Source organism: Spea bombifrons, chromosome 12, assembly GCF_027358695.1.
Source record: "Spea bombifrons isolate aSpeBom1 chromosome 12, aSpeBom1.2.pri, whole genome shotgun sequence".
Classification (NCBI taxonomy): Eukaryota; Metazoa; Chordata; class Amphibia; order Anura; family Pelobatidae; genus Spea; species Spea bombifrons.
Genome location: NC_071098.1, coordinates 31,777,326 through 31,788,134, shown reverse-complemented (window position 1 = coordinate 31,788,134; position 10,809 = coordinate 31,777,326). Strand labels below are relative to the sequence as shown.

Sequence of the window (10,809 nt, the reverse complement as noted above, 5' to 3'; positions counted from 1 at the left end):
GTCACAGCTGGATTGGGGGGGTCTATTCTACATTTATTCTATCACTCTCCCTCGCTCCCATGGGGCTCTGTCGGCCAATCACAAGCGGGTTGGGACACTGGCAGTGCTGCTATTGGTCCTCAGTACATAGGAGATGGTTCGTCTTGTTGCAGCTGATTTAATACTTTGAGTGCAGATGGGATGCGGGAAATCTTATCTCGTTTTTTTTCCTTTTTCCCTTCTCCCTATTTTTTTCTTTGAACATAGAAATACTTTAAATACGTTATAATATCTTAATCTTTTCTGGTCTGTTTAATATTTTTTTCTCAAGTTTTCTCCACCTGATCCTCTTTTCACGTCTCGTATCCTCATTTAACCCTCTCTCTTGGATTTCGCACCCCGGGTATCCACCGTATCATCCTCTCATTCCTTTCTCTCCATGCAGCCTCAGCCCCCCCCCCTCGTCCACCCTTCCTTCTCATTAAGCTTCATCCTGGATCCATACTGCCCTTCCCCGAGGTTTGAAGTAAGCCTCCCAATTAACCCCTCGCATGCAGCCTCCTTCCATTCATCACCGTGACAGCCTCTCTTTTGATTGGAAAGCTTCATTTAGCCAGAAAAAATACATAAAAGAACATTTATTTGTTGAACATCTTATACGGCTTTGGTAAAAATTACCAAGAGAATATTCCGCAATACACATCGCCAGATCGATCAATAGCCGAAGAAAAATAACGCGCTGAAAAGGGATCGTCATGGCTGCTAAATGGTACAATGAGTATGGATTAAAGTAAAATGTTAAATTTTAACATGACTCTTCATTCCGCATTACCTTATATGGAAGTCGACACTTCTGAGATTGTTTTGATTGACCATTGACCAATAATTGCATAAGAGGAAATGTTTCCTCTCTCTTTACCTGTGTCTCCAACATGAGCCCCCATATGCAAATCCATTGGGGTAGATGCTTATTTGAATATGAGACTATATGATGATGTCATAAAAAGAGTCAGACAAAGATTACCCAAGATAACACAAATCTTTTTTGTAATGATAATAATGGTGAGAGCCATATCTACAAATGGAACAGTGGAGAACCTTGCCAGTAGTAACCGACCAACCAAAAGTCCTCCAAGAGCTCCTTGACGACTCCTCCGGGAGGTCAGAAAAGAACCCAAACCAACAAGTAAAGAACCGCCGGCCTCGGTTAAGGTCGGTCTTCACGATTCCACCATAAGAAAGAGATTCCTCAAAAATAGCATGCGTGGGAGAGCTGCAAGCCAAGAACCAACGCTGACCAAAGAGAACACAAAGCCTCGTCTCATATTGGCCAAAAAACATCTTGATGACCCAGAAGATGGGTGCATTAATGAGTCAAAAGTGGGAAAACAAGGGTCCCGTTACATCTGGCATGACGATAACACAACATTAAGAACATCATACCAGTGGTGGTGGTCGTGCGATGGTCTGGGCGACTTGCCATGCTTGAAGGAACCATGAATTGCTCTCTACAAGAAAATCCAGGAGAACGTCAGTCCATCAGTTCTGAAGCAGGAGGAAGGTCCGAAGCACAAAAGTGAGTCTACCTCCGGACTGCTCAAAAGAAACAAAATGAAGGTTATGGAGGTCGAGTCAAGGTCCTGATTGGAATTCTTTTATGGATTTATTACTGTCCAGCTATAAGAATCCCCACGTCTTAGATTTAGGAGCCGTATGTCTTTCCCATGCATATTTAAATCCCCTCACTGTATAAGCCTCTACCACCTCTGCTGGGAGGCTGTTCCACTTATCTTCCACCTACTAAGTTAAGTGAAAAAGTTGAACACTTTGGGTTGGATTTCTGCCCATGCACCTAGTGTAAGAAATGGCTAGATAAAGCCAGTATTTTGGTTGGCCTGGGGTATAGCATTCCAGTGCTCTCTGGCACAGTAATTAGCTAAAAGAAAATGTAACTTCTCCCCATGTGCCGGGATTCTGAAAACGATTGTGTTTACAAATGTATCAAAATAACGACAAATTATTGCTGTTTTTATAATAAATTTTATTTATTATTATTTTTGCATTATATTTTGTTTAAATTGTGTCGACGATTCCCACAGCACTTCTTACAGTCCATACATTCAATGGGTCTGGAACTGATACATTAGGTAAAGAGGGCTCGGCTCATGAGCTTACAATCTAGAGTTAAGAGCTAATTGCATCTGCTGGGTTTCTTGCGAGAATCCATTCGGATCGCCTTGTGCAGCAGAAGCAGCTCTCGGCCGGTGATGACCCTGGAACGGGATCCGGTGAGCGGCTGCCCGGAAATGTCTGCATTCGCCAGTTTGCTGACTCAGCCTGAAGGCGTCTAATCACATTAACATGACAGCTTTCTCCTCCGTAGACATCGAACTGGCTCGTTACTGCCCCCTGGTGCCACTAAATGTCATTACTCAATTACCCAGCAGGCAGAACCAAGCATAACCCTCATCACAGTGCCCACAAATACATTGACGACATTCTTTATTCTATTTGTGCACCGCTGCAGAATATGACGGCGATATATCAATAATAACCGAAATCCGCCTACAACTTCTTCTTTAGGGAGTCGGCGTTAGCGGATGCAACCAAACAATATCAGGGTAGTTGGCATCACGACTGCCTCGGCACTGAAAGGGTTAAAGCACAAAGCTATCCCCCCCCCCCGCTCCTGGGCAGAATTATAACCCGCTTCTCAGCGGTCCGAGTACCAACACGTCAACACGTGATGATATGCGGGGGCCCCCCTAGGACTATCACATACTAAGTGAAGCTGACGGGCCGAGACCGCGGGCAGGCGAGCGAGACGCGTTCCTGGGTCTAATAATAGCTCATTAATAAAACACCCCGAAGACGTCATTTCTTTGAGAAAAATCCCTCTAAAGAAAAAAAGAAGTGTTAATGAGCGAGAAACCAAAATAAATCCGCGTATTTTTAGCTCCAGTGAACAGGCCGGCAGCTCAGATGAGTGTGATGGGAGTTTCAGTTCGGAGGAGTCAGATAGATGCAATGCCCACCTGAGTTTTCAAGCAGGAGAAGAAATTTAACCTCTTCCTCGGGTGTCAGATGGGAAACCCATGAGTCTTAAGGGACCCCCATCCGGCCCCCGTCTAGTCTCCCGTTTCTCCTGCTGTAGAGACTCGAACCTTAATCAGTCGTTGGTCTCGTCTTAGATTCAGGAGCCGTATGTCTATCCCATGCATGGGTAATACCCTCACTGTATTACCCTCTACCACTTCTGCTGGGAGGCTGTTCCACTTATCTACCACCCTGTCGGGAAACTTTCTTATATTATCATCTAAGCTTCAGATCCTCTAAAACAGCCATTACAGCGAGACAATGGGTAATGAGCTTATTTTGGCTTCATTATCTCATGTCCCAGAAACGCTAAGAGTTTATCGCTGCATGTGGAAGGAGATAAGATATGTGGCGGGGGATGGGATGACTACGCCGAGGCGGCAGGTCGGCAGCAGCGTGTATAGACAGCGAATAGGAAGTTTGAGTCTTTGCAGCAGGAGAAACGGGCGACTAGATGGGGGCCGGATGGGGCCGATCTGCCGGCAGGTTCTGAGTTTCTATGTTTTGTAAATTCAACCCCCCCCAATGAAACGCGTCGGGTCACGGTGATCCCGTCTGTCACTGATATGGTGCGGACGAAGCCAAAGTGCATTGTTCTTCACGTAAAAAATGATCAATAAACCCAATTATTAACAGATTTAATTTAGAAATAACGATGGGAAGCGGATCCCGCTCGGACCGCATGGTGTGCGTTTAGTGTTGGGGGCGCTCCTGGCTGTTAGAGAGAATTTTCTCCAGTTCTGCTTTGATTGTCGGGGGAGGGGGAGGGCAAGATGCCAAAAAAAGGAAAAAAATGGAAAATAACCTCTAAACTTTTATAACTTTTTTTTTTTAACAGAATTTAAAACTTTTTTAATGATTTAAAATCAAACCAAGGCTCAACTGAAAAAAGACAGATCTCTCTTGACCCTCATCAAGTCCAAACTGTTAAACCATATGTGTTACCTCCTGTGTACAGCGCTACTGTATATGAAGGTGCTATATAAATAAATAGTAATTATAGCGTGTAGGATTTAAAGTAGACCTTTTACGTTAACGTTCATTTTTACATTGTTTATTTTTTTAAAGCATAAGTTTTATATAGCATAGAATTTTGTAATATATAATATTCTATTTATAATATAGAAATATTAAAGCTTTTAAAAGAATAAAAACACCAATAGTCTATAAAATTTGAAAAAAAAAAAAAAATATGCTACATATTTAACACTCTTATTCAATGGCGGCATTTTTTATTTAAGTCACACGCTATACAACTAAACTTTTTTTTTATTCTTGATTGTAGGAAATAGATACTTTTTTCTATTTTCATAAACATATTTCGCAACAGAATATGGATGTTATTTTTTTATATTATGTATCATTTACATTATATATCAATATGACCTTCTAAAAAAAATGCAAAAAAATAATAAACATTTCCGAGAAACAGCCATACCTGATTTTTTTTAATAAAATTTTTAATAGTATAATTTTATTTTTTTAAAAAAAATTAGACATGGCTGTCCCTTTAATAACACTGTTGGTGTAAGAGAAGGGTTGACTTTAGGACCCCTATAGTCATCAGGGTACTCTGGAAGAGGCATTTTTATTTTATTTACATTTAACTTTATGACAAGGAACCACTTACATATCGAGCCAAAACGTGAAACCCTAAATCGGCTTTTTTTAAATCAAAATGTGTAACATACCTCCCCATCGAAAATGTTTTTCCTTGTCAGCAGCTCTATTCTAATAATTGAAGGTTACATATTGCATCATATGGGGTTACATTTTTAACCAATTTTGGGACATTCGGCGGACAATTCTGTTGCAGATTTTGACCTTGATCTTGAGGCGGATCAGGTGAGCAGATACAAGAAGCAAGGATCCAAGCCGGCGACACGCCACACATCTGTTAAATGAGTAGAAAGGGTTAAAGTAGAGTTCGTTACGTAGAAAACAAAAGCCAAAACGTATCCAAAATGTAGCCAACAAACGAGAAACCGAAACCAATTCTAGAGGCAGACGAAGCGGGTTCTAGACTCGTCATGGACGGAGCATGGAGCACTAAACTAAACAAGAGGGAGCGTTTGAGCTGCTTTGGCTCGTGATGATCTTACCTTCTCACGCTACGTAATAAAGCTATAACCGCCTGCTGGAAAGACCTGGAAGAGAAGGTCGGATTATAAAAAAAATATATATATATTCTGGGGAATTTTTCTTTCCCCTGCTCCTTTACATGCTGTTTAAATCTAGAACCTCTTCTCTCTTTCAATGTTCTATGAATCGGACATTTTTTTGTAATTTTTTTTTTGTCAAAAGTTTTATAGAGAATGATCCACTAGAGATCTTTGAATATTTTAATTGAGCTGAAAATATATATATATATATACATATATTTAAAAAAATAGCTAAAAAAAGGCTAAAGACATCAAGAAAAAAAAATTCCTGTTACAAAAAATTCTTCAATTAGAAAGCCAGCAGAGCAGATGTGAAAGAGACCGTTTGAAATTCCAGTACGTAGAGGACGTTGGAATGCGAAACGGCCCTCGAGTTTAATGGAATTCCTGGAAGATAAACTCAACGACGGCATGTGGTCCAAATCTACCCAACAGTAACCCGTTATTAGAGTCCTACGTACGTCTTATGGATGCTCGGAGAGAACCTTCTTCTTCAACAGGCTCCCCGGTTCTGTGAAAACAAAAGAAGCCTGGTTAATTTTGGTTAAAATAAAGAAATACTGGTAAAGAAAATGATATATTCTAATCACAAATTCTAACGTCGGACGCAGAGACCAAACTTTAAGCGGAGACGTATTTAATGATTTCTTTTTTAATTGCCGGTCTTCAAAATGAGCGGCTCATCTAATATCCAGAATATAAAAAAATTCAATCCTAGGATAATGAATTTGCCTAAAATAGGACATTTGTAACTCACCCCCAACATATAATGAAACAATGTAACCCGTATCCAAAGATAAAAGAATAGTTTGAATTATTTACTTAATTTTTCCACATTTTGCCACAAAAGCAGAGAGGTGTCCTAAAAATTTCAAAAACTACTTAAAGCTTTGACGGTTCAAGAAATTGTCTCGGAGAAGACTAATTTTAACCTTTTTTTTTAGGTTATTTTACTCAAGGACACTTAGGGACGAGTCCGATATCCAAGTTGTCAAACCCTCCAACCGAGCATGCCCCTCGGAACTTAGAATGAGGCGCGAATAACTGAAAATGGATACATTCTGACAACACAAGGAAACGGGGGATGGTGTTACCTTTGATGCTGGTTGAATTTACAACGGCATTTTCGGCCTATAAATGCAAAACAGAGATTGAAACAATTCGTATTCTTGGTTGCGTTAGTAATCTGGACGGGGTATCTTCCATAGTTATCACAGTTTGTTAACGTTTTAAATACCAACAGAGGGGGGGTGTGCAGTGAGGCTTGTGACCCCTGGGGGCTTATTCACTAACTCGTGAGTTGAAGGACACATTTGATCTCTTATGCATTACGGAGGTCCAACACCTTCACATTTCTCCAGCGAGGAGGTCCACGGTGTCTTCATATTTAATATAGAGAGAACATTAAGATTCTGTACGCATGCATTATGAAGGGCCCTACGTGGAGGAGAAACTAACTGGGTTTGGTCCTTCACAAAGGCACTGAGGTCCAACCACAGCCTACCGTCAACTCACGGCTTAATGAATAAACCCCCTTAGACCATCCCTCCATTGGAGGTTTTAGCTTGTGCCTCGACGGAGGATATACAATCAGATGTGATAAGATGGAAAATTTCCACCCCGGTGAAGAAAATCTCTATGGTTTTGTTGTTGTTTTCTCTAAGTTTTGCACTTAATGACTGATTAATGGGTTGGCTTCACCCATAGTCTTTTTGGCTACCACTTGGCCTCTGCACGGTGTCATTGATTGTCACTGTCAGGGGTACTGGAAAGAGGTTTCTGGTACCCCACGACAACTTCAACTTGTTGGCCAAAAGTAGCTTGTGTTGTTTTTTTATTAATTACCAAACCGGTTGCCGCCATTTTGCCGCACAAAGATCCATGTAGATCGATTGGCCTTTCAACCCCAGAGAGGAAATATATAATATATATATATGTTGAATATAAAGAGTGACCGTGACGCTACATTATATAGATATGTTATATAATATTACGGGGTCCCTGCTACTATCTCACTCACTCAAGATGATGAGGATCCCGAGGATGAAGAGGACTCCGGCAAAGACCAAACCTCCGATCCGGAGAGATACATAATCTGCAAACGGAAAATATTTTAATAATGGAAGCTTGAATGTCAACTTAAACAGTAAAAAAAACCACATTTGTATAAAGTGGTCTAGGTACTTTTTAAAGTCCTCTTATAAAACGTAGCTCTTTACCCCACCAATCGCAAAACAAACCCCCAAAAATAAACATTCGAATGATAATCGAGAAAAGGAGTCAATTTCCAAAATACAGTCTAAACATGGACCTGGTTTAAACTCTAGGTATCTTGACCGTTCGTGGTGGGACGTGGTCTTCTTTACAATCAATCGCCCATTAGCCAAAGAGCCTCGTTTGTGTAGGAATGAGATATTATATATTTTATAGATTCTCCAATATTGCCAAGTGGGAGGCGTAATTAAGAGTCCATCGGCCCACATAAAGACCACCCAAGCCTTGCGTTTTTCTACTTAAAAGAATGACTACAATGACTATAGAGATCCAAGTTATCTGCTGTCCTTCACAGCCACCTCTTCCAAGTTGACCAGAAGACCTGTAGACGTGGTCCTTGAAGAAATAAATTCTCCTTAAAAGTTAAAGGACAAACCCTTCACCCCCATTTGCGTCACTTTGCCCATCTTGAGTGGTAGATGACCCTCATTATCAAACGAAACAGCCAAGTTGATGGAGGGTTAGAGTTCCAACCCTTACCTCCCGGATCTCCCCTCGAGAGGCAGCGTGGGTACAGAAAAAACTTGGGGTGGGGTACGGACAAAAAGCGCTCACATTTTGAAGAACGGCTTTTAATGAGGTCTCTTCTATCTTGAATATTATTTGCTTCGGTGGTCAATGCTTTAGTGAACGCTGAGGATCTCACCAATGGTCAGTGACCAAGAAAAAAAGGGGGTTTGTTCCAGATCTTTGAATAGAGAGACTAAAGTACAGCTTTTGTAGAGCGAAGGCTTAGATCATTAAAAATGATTTAATGGCGAGTTCTCTACACTGCTTTCCGCTCTATTGGAGAAACTCAAAAGGTGCTAATAGTTTGGAGTCTTTTAGGAAGCCGCTGGACGTTGTCCGCATTGCCTCAGACGTTTAGGATTTACCAGTTGGATGGGGAACCGAGGTGATTATCGGGTTTATTATGGGGGGGGGAATGGAGGATATGATTATATATGTGCCGGATCATTCCTTATATACGTTAAGGAGCAACAATGTATTTAATTGAGCGGTCTGGGGTGGATTAACTCTTTAGATCACACAGTAATTTAGGTTAACTATAATTAATGATATAAACCAAGATATTATGAACCAAAAAAAACACAACTCACCGAAATGAAACGGGTCGTCCTCCTCCACGTCTTTCTTCTCCGTTTCAGAATCTGAGAACAAAATACAAAGTCTCCATTAATGTTATTATATTATTTAACCTTTTGTTCGATGATGGCTTGAGTGACGCAGTGCACTATGCATTGCACACCTCTCCAGCATCCGAAATCTCATCTTAATACATTTCTGGCGAGACCGAGATCAGTGAATACAGAGGAACCCCAGCCGCCTCGGGGTCTAGGAGGCATCTAGCAGCCAAGAACCTATCCAGCACTCAACGGGTTAATCTTCCTTGCCCCGTTTGCCTGAACGTGCCGATACCTTTCCCTTATTTGGACAGTTTTTCGGTCTCTTTACATAGTTGCGAGCACTGACCCAGCCTCTATGTAACTTTAACACCATGTCTTATCAGTACTTTCATGCTATGGCTCCCCTCTCAAATGCCTACTGATTGGCCAACAAATGGTTAATGATCTGTTAATAAATCAGGAAACCAGGGTCCCTTAAATATGCTGAAAAAAAGGCAATATGAGCTCATTAGCTGTTTTTGTGAATACTTACAGACATGCCATAAATGTTTATATATCTCTGAGCCATAGCTTTTGATGGCTGAGAGTTGTTAGAGTTGCATCCCAACACAAGGGCAGCCTAACCCGGGAATGACATACAATAAAAATGTTGCTAGGCTAGGTCTCCGATGTTCTCAGAGAGTTGAAGCATATTTAATTTACATGCCTAATCTACAAGTTTACATCATTTTAATGGAGGATGTAAAGGTATGATGTCATAGCGCAGCACCATAATTTACTATATCAGATCGGGAGCAACAGGAGCCTTGATGGTTCTTCAGCTGGTTTTGTAGGAAGGCGACTTAATATTTTGGAAGGCTTTAGAGAAAATATCTGGCTTATAAGAAAAATGTTTCATAAATAATGGAATGTTACAACTTCCAAAATAATAACCGCATCCAACAACAATAATGTTATCTCCAGGTCGAACCAGAGACAATTCCAGCCCATGAGTCATGTGAAGGACTATTTGCTCACTAAAGGTCTTGTAGACCAGCTTTGTGAAGGACACAAAATGAATGAGGTGTGTGAGAACCTACAAAAACATATAAAAAAATGGGTTTTTAACGCATAAAACCCTCATTCTCTGGAAGATACACAACATTTCCTCCAACAATAATATTTGGCACATACCGAGCGCTGCGGTGATCACGATGGACGAGAAGAAAATGAGGAGTGGGACTTCCATAACGAGACTCTGGAGGAAAGAGAGGAGAGACGAGTCAAAGCCATAAGAGATAACATCGACATCTCGAGACCGTTATCTGAACTCAACAGGAGAGCTGGGAGGAGACTCATCGAAAATGTAACATCTAAGCAACCTCTGCTTCTAGGACGAGGGCAGAGCCCATCGACCTGACGCCAAAAAGAATCCAGGCATCCTCCCTTCTCTTGAAACTGTCTATGACGCTCAGCTACTCCCTTTGGGTTGATGTTTTTGAAGCCTCAGGACCAGCGCTGGCACCGGGCGGTTCTTCCTTCCAACAACGTTGTTACAAAAGTATCAAGAAGTCACGCCGAGGTCCACCGCAATGGAGAACCTCCCCAGGAACAAAATAACTTCAAAATCAAGTAAAGCAGGCCCAACAATCCTTTCTGGAGCAAGACTGTCCAGTGTGGCCCTCCAAGCCCATACAGATAGACCTAGTCGGGGCTTTCATCAACATATAGGCAGCCAATGAACTTTCTGCCCAAACATGCAAAAGAATACCCCGTTTCTCGCCCTCCATTCTGGATCCCTCCTAATCTCTAAGTGGGGCACAGGGGGCTAGGGTTATGGAAATGAATCACTTATCTGCCCTTGATGATTCAGAGCATTGCATTAACCCTTTAAAAGACAAATTCTCAGTAGACACTGGCAACGGGTCAGAGCATTATATCCGGAACAAGTCGTTCCAAGCCAGGAATCCGTGCCCTTCTCCGAACAGATCCCCTCTCTACACCGGATAATTCTTTAACACATTTACCCCTGCACTCCCCTACCTCTATTTTTTATCAGAAATTATTTTCTAGATTCTGAGGCAGCCCCCCCCCAAAAGAGAGAGTTCTGTCAGTATTATAGATTTTTTCCATTGCCCCTAATGCCTATGCGTTTCACCTTAGTTATGATCCTCTTCCCTTCTTCCGACTTG

At 41.5% G+C, this 10,809-nt stretch overlaps 1 protein-coding gene across 1 annotated transcript; it reads right to left on the bottom strand.

Moving 5' to 3' along the window:
* Positions 1–4,644: 4,644 nt before the first annotated feature.
* On the bottom strand, positions 4,645–9,873 carry FXYD1 (FXYD domain containing ion transport regulator 1). Its single transcript, XM_053451431.1, has 7 exons — positions 9,812–9,873; positions 8,612–8,662; positions 7,258–7,332; positions 6,332–6,368; positions 5,699–5,748; positions 5,178–5,222; positions 4,645–4,969 (listed from the first exon to the last, which is right to left on the bottom strand). The coding sequence occupies exons 1-6, from the start codon at positions 9,864–9,866 to the stop codon at positions 5,200–5,202; spliced, it is 291 nt and encodes a 96-aa protein (XP_053307406.1). The 5' UTR covers positions 9,867–9,873; the 3' UTR covers positions 4,645–4,969; positions 5,178–5,199.
* Between the last annotated feature and the right edge of the window lie 936 nt (positions 9,874–10,809).

Coding starts and splice junctions, on each gene's coding strand:
- FXYD1 (XM_053451431.1), bottom strand. CDS start 9,866: ATGGAAGTCCCACTCCTCATTTTCTTCTCGTCCATCGTGATCACCGCA. Junction 6,369..7,257: donor CGGGATCCTCATCATCTTGA/GTGAGTGAGATA, acceptor TTGCATTTATAG/GCCGAAAATGCCGTTGTAAA. Junction 5,223..5,698: donor TCTCCGAGCATCCATAAGAC/GTACGTAGGACT, acceptor CTTCTCTTCCAG/GTCTTTCCAGCAGGCGGTTA.